The 22249-nt window shown below is 35.5% G+C and overlaps 1 protein-coding gene across 1 annotated transcript; it reads right to left on the reverse strand.

Moving 5' to 3' along the window:
- Positions 1-4788: 4788 nt before the first annotated feature.
- Positions 4789-9867, reverse strand: LOC132598038 (natural killer cells antigen CD94-like). The gene is made up of 7 exons (XM_060306993.1): positions 9837-9867; positions 8407-8499; positions 8197-8259; positions 6905-6941; positions 6604-6763; positions 5731-5834; positions 4789-4917 (listed from the first exon to the last, which is right to left on the reverse strand). Exons 1-7 carry the CDS (start codon positions 9865-9867, stop codon positions 4797-4799), a joined length of 609 nt encoding a protein of 202 aa, XP_060162976.1. The 3' UTR covers positions 4789-4796.
- Positions 9868-22249: the final 12382 nt, after the last annotated feature.

The raw sequence follows: 22249 nt of genomic DNA on the forward strand, positions 1-22249 counted from the left end.
TAAGAAACTCTTGAGGTTTTAACCTCAAGAAAATTTCTAAAAATATATGCGCTATAAGGTAATTCTAATTGTTTCTTAAGTGTTTGAATTGACTTACTGAAGGCAATGAATACTTGTTACTTCTGAGGTATATTCTGCTCCACTTTATTTAATGATAGGTAAGTAGGATATACTTATTGAAGAATCAGAAGTTATGATATTACTATAAGATGTGACACACAACCTTACTTTCAAAATGAAACAAATTATTTTCATTGTTTCCAACTATCATGATCAAATGTAGAACAGTTTATATTTTTAAAAATCTAAGCACTATGCGCATTTATTAAACACCTTTTATTTTTTCCTGAGAGCTCTGCTAGGCAATGTTAAGATGTTACTATATTAACAAATGTGAGATTAGTTTTGTTAATGATGACAACGATAACTTGTAAATGATGACAACGATGTGGACAGAACTTTAATTAAAGTATACTAGAAAAACTCATTCAACAAAAATTCATATATCCTACCCAGACTTACCTTGCAAAGAAAGCAATTACCACCAATAAAGTTACCACCAAATAAGACGACTATAAATAAAAAACTGTGTGTGGGGCTTCCCTGGTGGCGCAGTGGTTGAGAGTCTGCCTGCCGATGCAGAGGACACAGGTTCGTGCCCCGGTCCAGGAGGATCCCACATGCCGCGGAGTGCCTGGGCCCGTGAGCCATGGCCGTTGAGCCTGTGCTCCACAACGGGGAGAGGCCGCAACAGTGAGAGGCCCGTGTACCGCAAAAAAAAAAAAAAAAAAAAAAACTGTGTGTGTTATCATTCACTATCAGTGATGAAAAACATCTTTAAGTATCTTAGTGTAGGTGAACTAAAAACAGCTATTACATTTTTTAACATTTTGTTTTTTATTTTATAGCAAGAGAAAATTTAAAAGTAATTTTACCTGGCTCTATATGAATTCTCATTTCCATTCTTTCCTTTTTCATGTCTGCATGGGTGAAATTTTTCTGTATTCTCACTTTTCTAATCTAAATATATCAACTCACCCCAAGGAGAGGAAACAGGAAAAAAATTCACATTTTTATTTTATTCAGTAATCCTTTGTAAAAAATGAAGCATTTGGATTCATCTGTGGGATAGATGGGCAGTCATAATTCTATGATGGGGTTGGTCCGAGATCCGTGGGCCCATCACAGCGTGGGTACGTACTTTCCACATAAATGTAGTTTGGTCTTTCTGTGCAATTTTAAGATACCCAGAATTTGATACAAGCATATAAGTCATAGAAAAGTAATTTACTATGATTCACTTATGTTCATTTTATATTATGGTCATGTTATATTTTAAATCCTGGCTTCAAAAACTTGAAAGGTTTTTTCCTCCTTCATTTCAATAACTACCTAAAGGAATGTATCTCACAATTTGAGATAACAGCCTTAGTATTTGGAGTTAGAACTGGGTTTTAATCAAAATTTTACCAGTCTCTAGCTTGGAGATCTGGGACAATAACAGCCTCTATGGACTTACGTTTCCTTTTCTATTAAATAGAGGTATAAGACATGCCATATTTACCTTAGTGGATTTCTATGATATTCAACTCAAGTGACATAAATTTAAAAGTGCTTTTTTAACTAAAAATATTATAAATTACTCATAGCTGATAGGTTGATACTGAATAAGCAGTATGATTTTGGCCGCCTCTAAGATTTAATTTCTTCACCCATAAAATAATAATAAATATTTACCTAAATAATACATAAATAAGAAATAAAATAATACCCACATTTTCCACATACTTAATAATGAAGTTTAAATTAAATTACATATTGTATGTATAAACTAAAAAAAGTTTTAGTTTAATTTTAGGTGCAAAAGGTAATTCATATTCACATTTCATTTATAAAAGGCTCTTAAATATTCAGTAGTGATTATTTCAAAAAGAAAAAAAATTATTTTTCACTCGTGTTGTTCAGAGGCGAGATTCTTTACTTGTCTTTTTCCTAAAATTTTAGAACCTACTATTTTATTCTTTGTAAGTCCTTCACTATAAAGAACTTTACTACATGATTTACATTATTGATACAAGATGCATTTCATTTTCTTTTACTTTTTAAAATACCCACACCAGGTTTTGTTAATATTCTTTGTCTTCCTCCCTCCCTCCCTCTCCCCCTTTTTTTCTGTCTTTCTCCGTTTCTTTCTTTGTTTCTTTTCTTCTTCTTGCAATTTGTGAAATTATTAACTTAGTAAACGTGGCTCTGTGAATTAAACACATGTCTAATGCCCTAGATCCCTGTCTTTTTCATGATAGTGTCTTTATTTTTATGTTATATTTCATTACACATTAAGAATTAACTTATTTTAGGGCTTTCCTGGTGGCACAGTGGTTGAGAGTCCGCCTGCCGAGGCAGGGGACACGGGTTCGTGCCCTGCTCCGGGAATATCCCACATGCCGCGGAGCAGCTGGGCCCGTGAGCCATGGCCGCTGAGCCTGCGCGTCCGGAGCCTGTGCTCTGCAACGGGAGAGGCCACAACAGTGAGAGGCCCGCGTACCGCAAAAAAAAAAAAAAAAAAAAAAAAGTTGTTCCCATCCCAAGGACTACAAAGATATTTTCAGGATGAAGGAAAATAGAATGCAGGTAAGAGTGGCAGAAAAAATAATAAAAATGAAATGGGTCAGATGCTCCTGGATTGACTGTGATTAGTATGATGGGGCCAGATGTGAGCAGGCCACTACCATGGGTGACCAGTACTCTTCATTCAAATCAGCACTTTCCATCACAATGCCCTGAAAAGATATGGGAGCTTAAAAAAACATCTGAGCTATAATTGGGTGGCAACAGGAATTTTCTTCCCTCGATGGAGACAATTTTGACATAGATTACTCTCTGAAATTAGACATCATCTGTCATATTTAACACCTTCCGTTCCCTCATTGTTCTTGCAGCATTGTAATAAATGTTCATGAGTTCTCAGGAAAAAAAAAAAAGGCTGATTGAACTCTGGACACTTCATAGTGTAATGATATGAAAGTAACAATTTAAACCTATACTTTAATGTGGCTAAATAAATACAGTTGAGATTCATCCTGGACAAAAATTATGAAAATAGACTATCCTTGGTTCATTACAGAGAAAACTACTCCAGGTAGGAAAAAACAAAGAAACACACAAAAAACTCAGAGGAAATTTTTGTGGGAAGAGGACAGATTGATGGGACAGTTGGAACAGAAAAGTATTTATTTTCATTATAAGGTTGCCTATAATGTTCTTCTTAAATTCAATTAAACGATATTATTATGAAAATCACATGGACAGCACAGGCAAAACATTTCAAATATCTAGAAAGTGCAATGCATGTTCACTTAGTCCAAGTTAAACATTTGAAAGATGTTATAGTCTATCCTGAATTTTGCATAGTATAACTTAAGTGCATTTTTCCTAAGTCAACCTGCATACAAGAATGTGAAGAGTTCAAGTTGTAGTACTATTATATTTATATTTTGAGAAATAAAACATAAGAGGCTCTTTCCTCTTCCTGACTCTTTGTATTTAAAAAATCAACTTTGGGTTCTTAATTATTATTATTTAATTAAAATATAAAACTAGAGAGCAAATATAGATGTCAATACACAATTTTTAAGATGTAGATGCAACAATTACAAAAAGGGAATTGGCTTTTGATATCTGTGAGGTTGGGAAAATCTCTTCCAGGTCAGACGGGCATCAGAACTCATTGTGTTCCCACCCTTTCTTTTACCTATTTAGAAATCCTTCAATAAAATGAGCTAGCCCCTCCTCCACCCCCCCCAAAAAAAGGGTAATTATTGGGTTGGCCCAAAAGTTCATTTGGGTTTTTCTGTAACATCTTACAGTATTTAGTTTTTGGTACATACTTTTAGGAAAAGGCTTTGGGGACTGGCTAGAGATTAAAATCTTCAATGTACATGTAAGAATGGCTTTTTTTTTACTGATGGATAAGCATAGGCAAGAAAGATAGGTGGAGTAAAGAAATAAGTATTATAAATTTATATGATCAGGGCTTAGATGCCCTTACCTCTTGCAAAATATGAAAGCAATCACGTGAGACCATATATTTGGCCAGAGACTTCCAACTGTTCTGCAGAACTCTGTAGCATCAAGAGAAGACACACAAATGTGTTCCCCTCTGAGGCCAGGTGACACATATGAAGAAACTATTATATGGCACTTCCAGCTCTAAATTAGAACATATAGATGTATAGAAATCCAGAAAGAACTGAAAAGGAACACTAAAATTATTTTTACTTCCGGAAAAAGAGAGATGAGGATGGGACTTCTCAACTCAGTACGCCACACAAAGGACTGATACGATGTGATATATATTATTTGGCATGAATTAAGTTTTATTTAAATTCCTGCAGAGAGTTTCCAAGAATATATGCATAAACTATTAAATCCACTCTTTACCATATACATTAATATTCATGAAATTACTTGTCTGGACTATAATTTTAGGTGTAGGCACACCTTTCATCCATTTTAAGACACACGGCAAAATTTAAAAATTATAACTATATATGATGATGTATGTTAATCAGACCTAGTGTCTAGTTATTGTTATGTTGTATACTTGAAGCTAATGTAATATGTCAATTATATCTTGATAAAAAATTTAAACACATTTTCAAATACATGAAAATTATGATTGATAAGACACAATTTGAAACATTTTACAGATCCCAGAAGTAGGTAGTTAGTAATATATGTTACCATTCTAAGTATACTGAATCTTCATTGCACACCCCTTCTGCCCCAAGAGACATCTAAATAAGCTGTTGCTTACAGACATAACGATATTGACTCCCACAGTCTGTATCCAAAACTTCTCCGCTTGGGCCGTATATTATGCAGTTCTTTGGATTTAGAGGGTGAAAGGATGGAAATCTGTAATGAAGAATAATGTTTTAATATATTGGGAAAAGGAAATGAGAATGTTCAAGGATGATGTTTTTGTTAAATGATAGAACTACAGACATTTTAAAAGCATTTTAATGAGATATTACCACATTGAGACATTATCTTTTTTCATTCAAGTCAGTTTTCACAATTTCAGAGTACAATGTTACAAAAACTCGGCTATTGCATCAATAATCAATAGCAATGAAGTTGGGGATTTTTTTGTTTTTGCTGTTGTTTTTAATGGTTTTGGTATGTTATATACTTTACTTCTAAGATGCATCTGCTAATCTAGTCTAGGGAAAAAATCAGAGCATAAAACCTGTCATTGTATGATACTGTAAATCCCATGTTTATGAATGAAAATGAGATTTGAAGATTACAAATACACAGAAAATAAGCCCAGAATGTTTGAAATATGGGATGATGCTGAGAATATTGGGCTCCACCAGAATAAGGAAAATAGTGGATATACTCTTTTCTCTGGATGGCTTTTGTGTATGTGAGAATCTGTATATGTACATACATATCCAAGTGCTTGTACCAAGGCAGGAAATAAAAGCATATATCAAAAGCTCTTTTAGAGTCACAAGTACACTAACTTCATCTCACTTGAGCATACACTTGGGTGTTGTGGTTGGGACTAAAATTGTTATTCTGTTGTATCAATTCTCTTTTCTGTATTCTCACGTCCTAAACAGGATATCTTACCTACAGTGTTCCTGGATGTTACGTTCTCTGATCAGATCTAAGGATAAACTCAAAAAGAACAGAAAAAGGTTTTGAGTGCCAGAAACTTACAGATCTTGGGAGACAGTAGAATTATCCTCCCACAACCAGGCATGATGTTCTTCACTGTAAGAGAGTCCAATCCAGTAATAATAGGAAATGAAGTCCACAAAATGCTGTTTGGAAACAAAGACCAACATATTAATCTATTTTGAATCTACTCTAGGGATCAGGTACTTTTAAGAAAGTCAGTGTCTATTATTCAGATTCAGTTTTTCAATTATACAAACTAAAATCATTTTTAACTTTTAATTTAGGAGGTATAGTCAAGTCACATGCCTCATAGTTCTCATTCATCAGGCCCATTCATTTATGGAGGAAAACGTACCACAAAATCTCACTTCTTGAAAGAATGAAAAACGTCATAAAGGGAATTAGAGCTTTCATGGAACACTTCCTTCACAGGGGATCAGCAATCAAATTTGATCCCAAACCAACAGTATCTTGAGGGATAAATCTTAGCACAGGTTCTGCATGGAGCTAGAGAAAATTTTCACTTTTTCTTAAGAGTTGGGTAATTGTTTTATAATATTCTTCATATTCATTCCAAGAGTGATAACAAAAGCTATATAATTACAAAACAAATTATAAATTCAATTAATGAACTAAAAATTCAAAGTCCTTTGAATAAAAATAATGATCTATTATTTATTCTTTGAATTCTCTCTAAAAAGTTTCTTGTACTTTATCTGTCACATTCCTATAATGTAAATCTTTGAGAAATTTTGTGTAGATTGTTTGACTGTTTCAAAGTGTAGGAAATTAGTTCAAATATAACTGCCTATTTACTATCTGATTAAAGACTTGAATCAAAGTATTCAGCTTACTTAGATAATATTTTCCTAGGTCAAAAAAATTGTAGAAAAATCAGAATTAAATACATGCCAGTTCATTTCTGTTTTGTATCTGAAGTAGACTGGAATTCTGAGAAACACAAAAATTTCTACTGTCTTTCCATGTTTTTGATTCACTAGAAAGGAAGTAACAGCTGCATTGGTAGCCAATCCACTTTTCTCGGCAAGAACAGCTGCCAGATCCTAAGAGAAAAAACAAAACGTGACTTGATGACATTGGTGATTCCGTTGTTTTCAGTGCTATTTACTCATTTGTTATTTAATGTTTTCTACAACTATTCTTTGAGAATTTACTGCATACACCACAGTTCAGGGGATATTAATCTGAATGACTCAGACATGACCCTTCTTCCTCATGAAGATTATATTCTAGAGATAGAGACAGAATTATACAAATTTCAGTCATTTATGAATTATATTTAATGATAATTTGTGTAAGTATACACAAGAAATTCAGTATGTTAAAATACTGTGTAGCAGAGTATAGGATGGGGGGCGGTTAGCAGAACCTCTTTTGAGGAAGTGACCCAAAGTTGATCTCTGCTGTGTAATTAAAAGTGAACTAGATAAAAGAGATATTTAAAGGAGGAAAGCATTTTAGCATATTTCCTGAGTCAGAAAATAATTCTGTATATTTTATTTCAAAATGAAGTTAATAAAGCACTTAGCTTGAAGTCTGACCGTCCAGTTTACTAGTGATAGTGTCTTCAACATTTACCATCCTCAGTGATAAAAGTCATATTATGTGGTAGGCACTCAAATCTTTGTCAAATGAGTGGTGCTGAGATTGTAGAGTTGAATGGGCTACCAGGGGCTGGGATGTGGGGGAAATGGGGAGCTGTTGGTCAAAAGGTACGAGCTTCCATTTAGAAGATGATTAAGTTTTAGGGATCTACTGTGCATCATTATAACTAGAGTTAACAGTACTGTATTATATACTTGGGAGAGTTGCTACAAGAGAGCTTCTTAAACATTCTCACCACAAAAAGACATGATAGTTGTGTGACATGATGGAGGTGTTAGTTAATGCTATGGTGGCAATAATATTGTAATAAGTGAATCATTGTACACTTTAAACTTCCACGATGTCATATGTCAATTATATCTCAATAAAGTTGGAAAAACGCTGAGGGAAAAAAGATATGAATGAAGTGCTATATGAACACAGAAGATGATGAGACATCATTTAGGAAAAGATATGTTTAAAAATATCTTTGAGCTGACGTTCACTGGTTAAGTAGAGTTTAGAATTGCAGAAATCTCTGTGCTTCTTTCTGAGTTATGGAAGAAGCGGAGGTACAGGTAAAGAGGTATCAAAGTATGTGTTATGAAACACAAGCAGGCACTTAGGATCAGCTACAATATTTACTGTAATTTGCTTTTGTTACTTAAACATGAGCAGTCACATAGGAAAAATAGGTCACTTCCGGCTAATATTTTCCTTATTACTTAATATATAAATGACACACATTCAATGTAATTTAATAAACTAAGTTAGCCATAAAATGAGACTATCCTATAATTTCTATTACTAAGCATAATATCCCTTCATGCTTCTGTGTGAGAAAAACAAGAATATTTCATTCTCTAACAGCACTAAAGTTTTCCAAAGTATGGAACCCACCTTCCTGGAGATCTGTGGAGGGTCCTGGAGAGAATGTCGGCTGAACATTTTGTTTAGTAAATGCTGTAAGAAGTAATTAGAAATTTACTTCATCAGACACAGATTTATGAAATAACAAAATACTACACATTAGCAAAATGAAACCTTTATTGTAAGACAGTTTCATCACAATTTTGATCTTTTTATATAGTCTTGATTAGAAAAACTTACAATTTTCCAACAAAACTCGCAAAGCAGCCACCAACAAAAGGCACATTACTCCTAAGACCCCAGAAATCAGCCTCCATGGAGTGGTCTGAAAAGCTATAAAGAAAGAGAGATAGGGTAAAGATTTAAAGAACAAACACAGGAGCTGAAGTTCTTAAAAGCAGAAACCAGTGAGAGAATCCAAAAAGTTCCTTGGTTTAATAACCCCATAATTTTGTCAATGAAATGTTGGAAAATGAAGACATTCCATTTAGAACTCCACCCAATACCAAAAATTTTATATGATGTACTTTATTCTTCAGTGAGATTAGCCATACCTTTTCCTCTTTATCAGCTCTATCTTATCAAACTGTACTTACCACTTATTTTTAAATTTGACAAAGAAGCTTAGAGATCTGTAGTAAAAAGAGATCAACAGGCACCAAGTTCGGTCTTGTGGGCTGATATAACAAACTCTTAGTTTTGTAACAGCAACAAAAAAATCACAAGATAGAGAATCTGATTCCCATTAGGTAGCTGAGAAAATGTAGGATCCATTAATAATGTTATTTTCTCAAGGAATCAGAGCTATTAAGTACCCAAGTCAGAAATCAAATGAAAGTTTGTCTAGACCCAGAGTCTTTCTTTTAAATGACATGTATTCCATCATCGTTACAATAATATTAATACTACTTGGGAGTGTGTCCTTCTGCTAATCTCAGTGTATTCGCTACTCTGAGAAATGTCAGGCTGCTCATAGCTTTGTAGAGGCTGTACTGTGAAGAGAAGACATGGTGTGATGAGAGGTTCCCCAACCAATGTAGCGCTAATAACTTGGGAACCTGAGTTCATTTCACAGTACATTGAATTATGATACGTAAAAAACCACTTTTTTACAGGAACCATTTTTTACATGTATTACGTCTTCTCATACCAAAAATTACTTGCTCACAGGCATTTCCCCTAAAATAATTTAGCATCAGGAGATTCTGCATTAACATTAGAGTACTCCCAAAGGGTGTCGTCATCCACAACAGTTCAATGTGTCAAACTGTTAATCTGGGTGGTTTGGGGGATGTCACAACACAAATGGTAAATTAAAAAAAAAAACACTTTTAAACATTTTGTTGATAATATTTAACATTCTCTATATATTTTCATGCTAGAATTATGTTGTTTATATTTTTCCTGGTAAATTCAGATGCCAATCAGAATTTAGAGCTATCCCTGTCAGAATCCACTCTTTAAACCTGTTGGAAAAATCTTCACAAAATCATTTCTAAGTTACAGAATGAAGAATCAGAAAAATGAAATTAAAGTAGAAAGTACAGATACATGGGGAGCCTAAAAATGTATACTTTTGTCCTACAGCGTTGCCTCAAATTAGCCATACCCACAAGATATTTTTCCTGGTTATTTTAATTTTTTCATTTTATGACTTGGGCTGCACATACCTGCCATATGAAATGTTGTTCCAGTGTTCATGCAGGAAAGGCACGATGGCTGCTTGTTCAAGAACTGGGTTAGATCACGGAGCTGAGCTGTAGGCTAAGGAACCTGAAAGTTGTGTATGAAGAAATTTTTTAAAAAAGAAAACTTGTGTAATCAAGTGTGCGTGCATCATCTGCTGATGAGACACAGATGTGTAGTATGAACAAGAAGTAGTAAAATCACTATCTTCTAAAATGTTTCTGGAACCACAATACAGGAAATTCTCACTGAACTTGTGCAATGCACACCCTTTGACTATCACAAAAGAAGGTGACAGGAAGTTTTTTTCATGTTTAATGGTAAATTTACTTGGTATAATAAAATTCCACACATAAGTTTCCTTTTTCTAAAATATTTATTTATTTACTTTTTATTTTTTATTTTTTTATTTTTTACATCTTTTTTTTTAACATCTTTATTGGAGTATAATTGCTTTACAATGGTGTGTTAGTTTCTGCTTTATAACAAAGTGAATCAGTTATACATATACATATGTTCCCATATCTCTTCCCTCTTGCGTCTCCCTCCCTCCCACCCTCCATATCCCACCCCTCCAGGCGGTCACAAAGCACTGACCTGATATCCTTGTGCTATGCGGCTGCTTCCCACTAGCTATCTACCTTACGTTTGTTAGTGTATATATGTCCATGCCTCTCTCTCGCTTTGTCACAGCTTACCCTTCCCCCTCCCCATATCCTCAAGTCCATTCTCTAGTAGGTCTGTGTCTTTATTCCTGTCTTATCCCTAGGTTCTTCATGACATTTTTTTTCCTTAAATTCCATATATATGTGTTAGCATACGGTATTTGTCTTTCTCTTTCTGACTTACTTCACTCTGTATGACAGACTCTAGGTCTATCCACCTCATTACAAATAGCTCAGTTTCATATCTTTTTATAGCTGAGTAATATTCCATTGTATATATGTGCCACATCTTCTTTATCCATTCATCCGATGACGGACACTTAGGTTGTTTCCATCTCTGGGCTATTGTAGATAGAGCTGCAATGAACATTTTGGTACATGACTCTTTTTGAATTATGGTTTTCTCAGGGTATATGCCCAGTAGTGGGATTGCTGGGTCATATGGTAGTTCTATTCGTAGTTCTTTAAGGAACCACCATACTGTTCTCCACAGTAGCTGTATAAATTTACATTCCCACCAACAGTGCAAGAGGGTTCCCTTTTCTCCACACCCTCTCCAGCATTTATTGTTTGTAGATTTTTTGATGATGGCCATTCTGACTGGTGTGAGATGATATCTCATTGTAGTTTTGATTTGCATTTCTCTACTGATTAATGATGTTGAGCATTCTTTCATGTGTTTGTTGGCAGTCTGTATATCTTCTTTGGAGAAATGTCTATTTAGGTCTTGTGCCCATTTTTGGATTGGATTGTTTGTGTTTTTGTTATTGAGCTGCATGAGCTGCTTGTAAATTTTGGAGATTAATCCTTTGTCAGTTGCTTCATTTGAAAATATTTTCTCCCATTCTGAGGGTTGTGTTTTGGTCTTGTTTATGGTTTCCTTGCTGTGCAAAAGCTTTGAAGTTTCATTAGGTCCCATTTGTTTAGTTTTGTTTTTATTTCCATTTCTCTAGGAGGTGGGTCAAAAAGGACGTTGCTGTGATTTATGTCATAGAGTGTTCTGCCTATGTTTTCCTCTACCAGTTTGATAGTTTCTGGCCTTACATTTAGGTCTTTAATCCATTTTGAGCTTATTTTTGTGTATGGTGTTAGGGAGTGATCTAATCTCATACTTTTAAAAGTACCTGTCCAGTTTTCCCAGCACCACTTATTGAAGAGGCTGTCCTTTCTCCACTGTACATTCCTGCCTCCTTCATCAAAGATAAGGTGACCATATGTGCATGGGTTTATCTCTGGGCTTTCTATCCTGTTCCATTGATCTGTCTTTCTGTTTTTGTGCCAGTACCATACTGTCTTGATTACTGTAGCTTTGTAGTATAGTCTGAAGTCAGGGAGCCTGATTCCTCCAGCTCCGTTTTTCATTCTCAAGATTTCTTCCTGATTCAGTCTTGGCAGGTTGTGCATTTCTAAGAATTTGTCCATTTCTTTGAAGTTGTCCATTTTATTGGCATACAGTTGCTTGTAGTAACCTCTCATGATCTTTTGTATTTCTGCAGTGGCACTTGTTACTTCTCCTTTTTCATTTGTAATTCTATTGATTTGAGTCTTTTTCCTTTTTTTCTTGATGAGTCTGGCTAATGGTTTATCAATTTTGTTTATCTTCTCAAAGAACCAGCTTTTAGTTTTATTGATCTTTGCTATCGTTTCCTTCATTTCTTTTTCATTTATTTCTGATCTGATGTTTATGATTTCTTTCCTTCTGCTAACTTTGGGGTTTTTTTTTTTGTTCTTCTTCCTCTAATTGCTTTAGGTGCAAGGTTAGGTTGTTTATTCGAGATGTTTCCTGTTTCTTAAGGTAGGATTGTATTGCTATAAACTTCCCTCTTAGAACTGCTTTTGCTGCATCCCATAGATTTTGGGTCATCGTGTCTCCATTGTCATTTGTTTCTAGGTATTCTTTTATTTCCTCTTTGATTTCTTCAGTGATCACTTTGTTATTAAGTAGTGTATTGTTTAGCCTCCATGTGTTTGTAGTTTTTACAGATCTTTTCCTGTAATTGATATCTAGTCTCATAGTGTTGTGGTTGGAAAAGATACTTGAAACAACTTCGATTTTCTTAAATTTACCAAGGCTTGACTTGTGACCCAAAATATGATCTATCCTGGAGAATGTTCCATGAGCACTTGAGAAAAATGTGTATTCTGTTGTTTTTGGATGGAATGTCCCATAAATATCAATTAAGTCCATCTTGTTTAATGTATCATTTAAAGCTTTTGTTTCCTTATTTATTTGCATTTTGGATGATCTGTCTATTGGTGAAAGTGGGGTGTTAACGTCCCCTACTATGAATGTGTTACTGTCGATTTCCCCTTTTATGGCTGTTAGTATTTGCCTTATGTGTTGAGGTGCTCCTATGTTGGGTACATAAATATTTACAATTGTTATCTATTCTTCTTGGATCGATCCCTTGATCATTATGTAGTGTACTTCTTTGTCTCCTCTAATAGTCTTTATTTTAAAGTCTATTTTGTCTGATATGAGAATTGCTACTCCAGCTTTCTTTTGGTTTCCATTTGCATGAAATATCTTTTTCCATCCCCTTACTTTCAGTCTGTATGTGTCTCTAGGTCTGAAGTGGGTCTATTGTAGACAGCAAATATATGGGTCTTGTTTTTGTATCCATTCAGCTAATCTGTGTCTTTTGGTGGGAGCATTTAGTCCATTTACATTTAAGGTAATTATCGATATGTATGTTCCTATTCCCATTTTCTTGATTGTTTTGGGTTCGGTATTGTAGGTCTTTTCCTTCTCTTGTGCTTCTTGCCTAGAGAAGTTCCTTTAGCAGTTGTTGTAAAGATGGTTTGGTGGTGCTGAACTCTCTCAGCTTTTGCTTGTCTGTAAAGGTTTTAATTTCTCCATCAAATCTGAATGAGATCCTTGCTGGGTAGAGTAATCTTGGTTGCAGGTTTTTCTCCTTCATCACTTTAAATATGTCCTGCCACTCCCTTCTGGCTTGCAGAGTTTCTGCTGAAAGATTAGCTGTTAACCTTATGGGGATTCCCTTGTGTGTTATTTGTTGTTTTTCCCTTGCTGCTTTTAATATGTTTTCTTTGTATTTAATTTTTGACAGTTTGATTAATATGTGTCTTGGCATATTTCTCCTTGGATTTATCTTGTGTGGGACTCTCTGTGCTTCCTGGACTTGATTAACTAGTTCCCTTCCCATATTAGGGAAGTTTTCAACTATAATCTCTTCAAATATTTACACAGCCCCTTTCTTTTTCTCTTCTTCTTCTGGAACCCCTATAATTCGAATGTTGGTGCATTTAATGTTGTCCCGGAGGTCTCTGAGACTGTCCTCAGTTCTTTTCATTCTTTTTTCTTTATTCTGCTCTGCAGTAGTTATTTCCACTATTTTATCTTCCAGTTCACTTATCCGTTCTTCTGCCTCAGTTGTTCTGCTATTGATCCCATCTAGAGTATTTTTAATTTCATTTATTGTGTTGTTCATCATTGTTTGGTTCATCTTTAGTTCTTCTAGGTCCTTGTTAAATATTTCTTGCAATTTGACCATTCTATTTCCAAGATTTTGGTTCATCTTTACTATCATTATCCTGAATTCTTTTTCAGGTAGACTGCCTATTTCCTCTTCATTTGTTAGGTCTGGTGGGCTTTTATCTTGCTCCTTCTGCTGTGTGTTTTTCTGTCTTCTCATTTTGCTTATCTTACTGTGTTTGGGGTCTCCTTTTTGCAGGCTGCAGGCTCGTAGTTCCCGTTGTTTTTGGTGTCTGTCCCTAGTGTCTAAGGTTGGTTCAGTGGGTTGTGTAGGCTTCCTGGTGGAGGGGACTAGTGCCTGTGTTCTGGTGGATGAGGCTGGATCTTGTCTTTCTGGTGGGCAGGTCCACGTCTGGTGGTGTGTTTTGGGGTGTCTGTGGCCTTATTATGATTTTAGGCAGCCTCTCTGCTAATGGGTGGTGTTGTGTTCCTGTCTTGCTAGTTGTTTGGCATAGGATGTCCAGCACTGTAGCTTGCTGGTCGTTGAGTGAAGCTGGGTGCTTGTGTTGAGATGGAGATCTCTGGGAGATTTTTGCGGTTTGATATTATGTGGAGCTGGGAGGCCTCTTGTGGATCAGTGTCCTGAAGTTGGCTCTCCCACCTCAGAGGCACAGCACTGACTCCTGGCTGCAGCACCAAGAGCCTTTCATCCACACGGCTCAGAATAAAAGGGAAAAAAAGTAGAAAGAAAGAATTAGTAGAAGTAGAAAGAAAGAAAGAAAGGGAGGGAGGGAGGAAGGAAGGAGGGAAGGAAGGAAAAAAAGAAAGAAGATAAAGTAAAATAAAATAAAGTAAGATAAAATAATAGTAAAGTTATTAAAATAAAAAATAATTATTAAGAAAAAAAGAAAAAAAACCAAAAAAACAACGGACGGATAGAACCCTAGGACAAATGGTGGAAGCAAAGCTATACAGCATAAATCTTGCTCTCAAAGTCCACCTCCTCAATTTGGGATGATTCGTTGTGTATTCATGTATTCCACAGACATCAAGTTGATTGTGGAGCTTTAATCCGCTGCTTCTGCAGCTGCTGGGAGAGATTTCCCTTTCTCTTCTTTGTTCTCACAGCTCCCGGGGACTCAGCTTTGGATTTGGCCCCGCCTCTGCGTGTAGGTCGCCTGAGGGCGTCTGTTCTTTGCTCAGACAGGACGGGGTTAAAGGAGCCGCTGATTCGAGGGCTCTGGCTCACTCGGGCGGTGGGGGGGGGGTGGGGGGGGTGCATGGAGGGCGGGGCGAGCCAGCAGCGGCAGAGGTCACCGTGACGTTGCACCAGCCGGAAGGGGTGTGTGGAGAGTAACCTGTGCTCGCACACAGGCTTCTTGGTGGCGGCAGCAGCAGCCTTAGCGTCTCATGCCCGTCTCTGGGGTCCGCGCTTTTAGCCGCGGCTCGCGCCCGTCTCTGGAGCTGCTTTAAGCAGCGCTCTTAATCCCCTCTCCTCGCGCACCAGGAAACAAAGAGGCAAGAAAAAGTCTCTTGCCTCTTCGGCAGCTCCAGACTTTCCCGCACTCCCTCCCGGCCAGCCGTGGCGCACTAACCCCCTGCAGGCTGTGTTCACGCCGCCAACCGCAGTCCTCTCCCAGCGCTCCTACCGAAGCCCGAGCCTCAGCTCCCAGCCCCGCCCGCCCCGGCGGGTGAGCAGACAAGCCTCTCGGGCTGGTGAGTGCCGGTCGGCCCGATCCTCTGTGCGGGAATCTCCCCGCTTTGCCCTCCGCACCCCTGTTGCTGTGCTCTCCCCCGCGGCCCCGAAGCTCCCCGCCTCCACCACCCGAGGTCTCCGCCCGAGAAGGGGCTTCCTAGTGTGTGGAAACTTTTCCTCCTTCACAGCTCTCTCCCGCTGGTGCAGGACCCGTCCCTATCCTTTTGTCTCTGTTTATTCTTTTTTCTTTTGCCCTACCCAGGTACGTGGGGGGTTTCTTGCCTTTTGGGAGGTCTGAGGTCTTCTGCCAGCGTTCAGTAGGTGTTCTGTAGGAGTTGTTCCACGTGTAGATGTATTTCTGGTGTATCTGTTGGGAAGAAGGTGATCTCAGCGTCTTACTCTTCCGCCATCTTCCCGGAAGCCCCTACAAAATTTATTTTTAAATTTATTCTTCAAGTCACTGAGTATTACTTTTGTTTATTTCCTTCTCTCAAGAAGTTAAAAATGTATGTAACTTTTTAACACTACTTTCAACAATTAACTCAGAATGTATTAAATGATAGTTTAGGAAAAAATAATTTTTGTAAAATTATGTTACATGCTCATTTTGTAAACAATGTTGTGGAGTATGAACCCAGCTATCCCTTGAACTTTTTTGTTTCTTTGTCTTGGAATTTTTCTGTCGTTTTATTTTCCAACTATTTAGGCTCTTTTTTGAAATAACCCATCATTTTCACATTATTTTGAAATCTTTTATCAGTAGATGTTTTTATTATTTGGTTTTGATATTTACATACTGACAAATTATTTTCCAGAAGGGAAAGATTTAGATTAACCAAAAGTCCGTGTAAATGAATGCCTGTTTTCCTGCACTTTGTCCAACTCTGTGTGGTTGCATTTGGCTTATAAATATTTACTGATTCTGTAGGTGAAAATGTATATCATTAATATAGTAGTTTGTATTTCTTTGGTTAGTGATGAAATAAAAGTCTTTTAGTGTGATTATTATTGATAAAAATCTTTACATTAGCAAGAAAATGATGTTTCTATAATTTAACCTAACTCTCTTTCTTGTCTGTGTGTGACTAGAAAGTTATAACTATTTACTTATACTTTCTTTCAGTCGTTTATCCGTTTTATCATCTCATGGTTTACATTTAACATTTTAGTTTATCTGAAATTTGTTCAATTATATGTTGTGAAATTAGAGATCTAAGTCTATGTAATGCTTCAATTTGAACCAATATTCCACCTGATTCTATCGCTTTTAACATTTTCTAGATCAGCTTATTCAATTATTTATTTTCAAAAACAATAGTCATTTTTCTTCCTTTTCTGGTACAAAAAATAGTTTAATTGTTCTAAATATTTAAACAGCAACATTCTTACAATGCCAGTTCCTCTTAAATATCATTTTTGCTGGTGCTAAATGAATTGGTCAAAACTTTCAGAAAACAATTTGAGGAAGTGTAAAAAATTCTTAATTTGAAAATAACTTTATCCCAGTTGTTTTGAGTTTACTCAGTAAATTTATAGAAGGGTAAATATAGAAAAGGCCCTATGTATAAAATTATTTATTATTCAATATTTTTAAATACTCAAATTTTCACCTTTAAATAGATTTTAACATATGTTCTTTAATTTTCAATAAAATTGAGAGCAGTGCAAACCTGCCAAAACTCTACCTACAAGTAACCACCAAAGACATAGCACGTTACAAATCTATTATTTTGCTTTACACATCAGTAATATTTGTTGGGCTTCCCCGGTGGCACAGTGGTTGAGAATCTGCCTGCCAATACAGGGAACACGGGTTCGAGCCCTGGTCTGGGAAGACCCCACATGCCGCAGAGCATCTGGGCCCGTGAGCTATAATTACTGAGCCTGTGCCTCTGGAGCCTGTGCTCCACAACAACAGAGGCTGCGATAGTGAGAGGCCTGCGCACCGCGATGAAGAGTGGCCCCCCCTTGCCACAACTAGAGAAAGCCCATGCACAGAAACAAAGACCCAACACAGCCATAAATAAATAAATAAATAAAAATTTAAAATAATATTTGTTATATTAAACAATGGTATACTAGGGTATAAATGTCTCATAACTTTAACAACTCCCTTAATTGTGAACCGTTCTCTTGACAACTTTTTGTTCTTTTGTTTTTCCAATTTAGCTTTTAGTAAATAAAACCAAAAACAGGTGCTACACAACTTTGAATATTTAAAAAATATTTTGTAAGATAAATTACTTAAAATAGAATTGCTGGTAAAAAGCCTGTATATTTTATGTTTTAATAACTATCGACAATTTTATACTCACAGTCATTTGCCAATTCAGAAAAGTATCAGTTATTTAGTGTTCTCACAGGTGAAAGTTGTTCTATTCTTTTCATTTGCTTTCTTTCTTTATTAATGAGATTGAATAAATTTAAAAAATTTTATACATTACCTTTTAATTTCTTTTGTTTATTTTTGGTGATTCATTGGCCTTGTCTCTTTAATTTAGATGGTCTGTGTGTCTGCCTCTGTGTGTGAGTATGTGCCTGTAGGTAAATATAATCTAGTTAAGTAGAAAAAAGACGTTAGGCTGGCAGATTGAGAGATACATGGTTATTGTACAAATGTAGACTCTACCCAGTTCTTGAAAGAGTTGGGGTTTTCCTCTATTAGTAAAGAATCTACTGAGTAATGGGTTATTTCAGTGATACAATAAACTTTATGCCAACCTGATTTGAAATAAAAACTTTAATATTAAATTTAAATAATCAACACTTTGTTAATGTAGTTGTGTTTTAGCCATAGTCTACACATTGTCAACATGATTCATTATACAGAGAATGTTGAGAGGGAAAAACATATCTACTCCTTAATCTGCTCCTTTCAAAACCTGATTCAAAGAGGAAATGAAATGTATAATCTCATTAAAGGGGAATAAAATTATTCTTCTGAAGAAGGACTGCAAAGTTGGGAGAGAGATTTAGTCTCTCATTTCCTCCCTTTTTTACCCTTTTAATGTTATACCTAAATGTTTACTTGTACATCAGAATGAAGGCAATTTTCGCTGAGCTGATACAATCACCATGTAACTCTTTTCCTCACATTTCTCTATTGCATAGATATTAAAGAGAGACACAGAAAGATATCAAGATTGAGCTGAAACAATCTAAGTCTTTCCAAAAACTAATGTTTAAGAGTAAGCAAAACAAGGGTATTGTAAACAAGCAAGAGGTAACCTACACAGAACCAAAATTTTCCAAATCTCAACAGAAGCAAAAAATACCCAAGGCAAACCAGAGAAGCGTCCAATCAAGTGAACAGCAAGTAAACTACATGGAACTGAAGTTTCCAAGGCCCTCTCACCTTCAGCACAGAAAACGGTTGTTTAGGAAAAAAAGAAAAGGTACAATATTATATATATTTTGTTATTTGCTAGATCTTGATTCTTGGGTTTAGAAGATTACTTCTCTCAAAACCACTATAAAATTGCCTCATTACACTAATTATCTATCTTCAACACTCTCCTTAATTATTTTAGGATATTACCATGGAATTGTTTGTCTCTTAAATAGTCCTTCACTATGTTCATTTCCTCTAAAATAGCATTGATTCAAATTCCTACAGAATTGCATTACTTGTAAGAACTACTGTGGAAATTCTATTCCTTTTTTTGTGTTATTTTAAAATTATTTTAAAATAATTCTTGATATTAGTCTTCAATTCAGTTCAATATAACTCAGTCCCACAACTATGTCTGAATTTGTTCTGTGGGCCTGCTCTGGACTTAGGGTACCTACAAAGATGCAGAAGCAATAACCACTTAGCTTCAAAGAACTAACAGAATTTGTTAGGGGAAAGACAGATTATAGAGAAAAAAAGTATTTTGGCGGTAGAGCTTATATGACTTCATGATTAACTGGAAGTTGGAGGTAAGGTGAGAAATGAGTAGAATAAGATAACAAGGTTTCTAGCTTAAGTGACTAATCATCTTACTCACCATTAAGAAAAATAATGTTTAATCCAGTAAAAGTCAGATCATATATGGCATTGAATTGTCTCTTGATCACTTCAGAGGACAACGTCCATAATGAAATTAGATTTAAAAGGCTGGATCTTCCAGAAGAGGATGGAAATGGGTGGGAAAGACTCAGTAGGTAAGGTTGCAAATAGAGATGATGGGGGTGAAAAGTCTATCATAGAGAAAAGCAACATATAAGGCTTGAGTAGAGGAAGACTCAAGAAAGGTACATACGAAATGTATGTCCATTTCTGATAAGAAAGAACTGAAGTCAACAAGAAGCTAATAGGGAGGAAATTTGGGTATCAAAGAACTAGGGTTCTCAATGTGGCTGAGAAATAGTTTTATTCAGGATGAACTCATTCAAGAATTAGAAAATGAATGGTTGCCCTCTAAGGGTGAAACACAATGGTCTTAAATTTTACATTTGATGACTTCTGGGAAACGATGGAACTTCATCATTGTTTCTGTTTTCTTTAGTGTTACACCACCGACCTACAGCATGGCAACTGGTGGCTGGGAGTCTAGGGATCTTGTGTGTGGTCTGGATGACAACAGTGGGTGCCTCGCTTGCAAACTGTAAGTAATTAAGAAAATAATGTTTTTATTAAAATCAGTAACATAATACATTTCAATGATTTGCTTTCAAGACTGATTTTTACGTTGTCTTAATTATTTTGTCCTATACAGAACTAATTACTACCATAATTTTTACCACAGTATTTTCTAGCAGAGAAGAACAAAACTGAAAAAGATCACCTGTTCCCACACTATCTTCTAAAAATGGTGGTGAGTATTCTTTCTGTTCAATCCACTTCTAATATTGATCATTGGAACTAAAGGGTTTGCCTTCCTGACAGCCACAAAACTTCGTGAATCATGATAGAAAAATGCTGTTTTATGGTATGGTCAATGTTTTATCAAGGAAATATTAATATTTATAATATTATATATATAATATATATTATATATTATATATTATATTATATATATTATATATATTATATAATATAATATTAATAATAATAATATTGGGCAAAATAAGAAAGAAGACATAAGAGAATGTGAAAAAACCCAACGTATTATGTATAAAAGATAATTATTGTTTGCAATTTGATTATTATTAGGAGAAAAATGGGATTTAAATTATATTAAGGTGGGGGGCGAGAGAAATGTGTGAAGGGGGTCAAAAAGGCAAAAAGAAAACAAATGAAAAGCAAGGGAGTTGTGTCTCATTAACACTTTTTTCTTTCTAGCTTTCTCTGATGGATATTATTCCTCTAACATTTATGACATTACAAGCGTATAAATTTTACATTAATTTTTTTATACATCCAGATACAATAGCCATAATATAGAAAGCTGTTTTCGTTTTCAATTCTCTTTTTTTTCACTTATTGCGGGTTTATTCAAATCCTTATCAGTAAATTAAGCACTTAAAAAACCTCAGGGGTGGGGCACAGTGCGGGGGGAAGAGGGGGAGAGGGAAAGAGAGAACTTTCCTAATTGAGTCTGTTTTTTCAGGAAGTCGGGATGGTTCCCCTCTGTCGTCTTTTCAGAGAAATATTTGCTTTTTCATGAACAGTGTAAGATTCTCAGCACAGATGCATTTGCCAAGAAAAATATCTCTTCCACACACAAAACCCAAAAGTGTAGGGTTCCTTCATCATTGAGACTAAAGGCATTCCTCATGAGTATTCCTGATGAATATTCTCTAAAAGCAAATTAAAAAAAAAAAAGAAAATGGAAGGAAATTAAAATAATGGAGTAAAAATATGGAAAGAACTAATTGAAAGTCTTATTAAAAATAAATTCTTTGAATAAAAAAGGGAAAATCTCAATAGATGCAATAAACAGGAGACTAGACCCAGCAGCTGTTAATTTTTTATTTAAATTAGTGATTGCTTTTCAAAACTTCTTGATGTCTCCCAGAAAAAAAATATTAATGCCAAATATTAGCTGTTCATATTGCTTGTTTTTGTTTTCCTTCAATTCACCTAATCTGAAAATAAAAAGCAATCAAATAGTAAATAATTAAGGAAATGCAACTTATGACCCCAGTGAGTTACCACTACACAACCATCCAAAATGGTTACAATTTGAAAGGACTGACAGTAACAAGGACATGGAGTTAACTGTACTGGTGCAAATCCCCAACAATTTCACTCTTAAACATTTAAAAAAGAGACATGAAGAGATATGTCCACATAAGACATGTGCAAAAATGTTGATAGACAATTTATTTATAAAAACTAAAAATTATAAGCAATCCAAAAGTAAATCACCAGATGAATGGATTACAAATTGTGGGTTAGTCATATGATGGACAAGTCAGCAATGAAAAAGAATGAAATCCCTATACACACAACCTGAATAAAACTCAAAAACATTATGTTGAGTGACATAAGATGCAAACGAGTTGATATTGAAGGATTGTGTGTATACGAATTGCATACAAAAGTAAAAAATAATTTACAGTGATGTAAATCAGATCTGTGGTTGCTTGGGTAAAGCAGGTGTGGGGCATTAGTTGGGAATTGACATGAGTTAACTTTTGAGGTGATGGAAATATTCTAAATTTTAAATGGGG

This window comes from Globicephala melas, chromosome 10 (genome assembly GCF_963455315.2).
Source record: "Globicephala melas chromosome 10, mGloMel1.2, whole genome shotgun sequence".
NCBI classification, from domain to species: Eukaryota; Metazoa; Chordata; class Mammalia; order Artiodactyla; family Delphinidae; genus Globicephala; species Globicephala melas.

Excerpts from the sequence above, each read along its gene's own strand:
- LOC132598038 (XM_060306993.1), bottom strand. The coding sequence starts at position 9,867 with ATGAACACTGGAACAACATTTCATATGGCAG. Across the intron at positions 8,500-9,836 it reads AACAACATTTCATATGGCAG|CTTTTCAGACCACTCCATGG; the intron begins GTATGTGCAGCC and ends CTTTCTTTATAG. Across the intron at positions 6,942-8,196 it reads CTCCACAGATCTCCAGGAAG|AATATAATCTTCATGAGGAA; the intron begins GTGGGTTCCATA and ends CTCTATCTCTAG.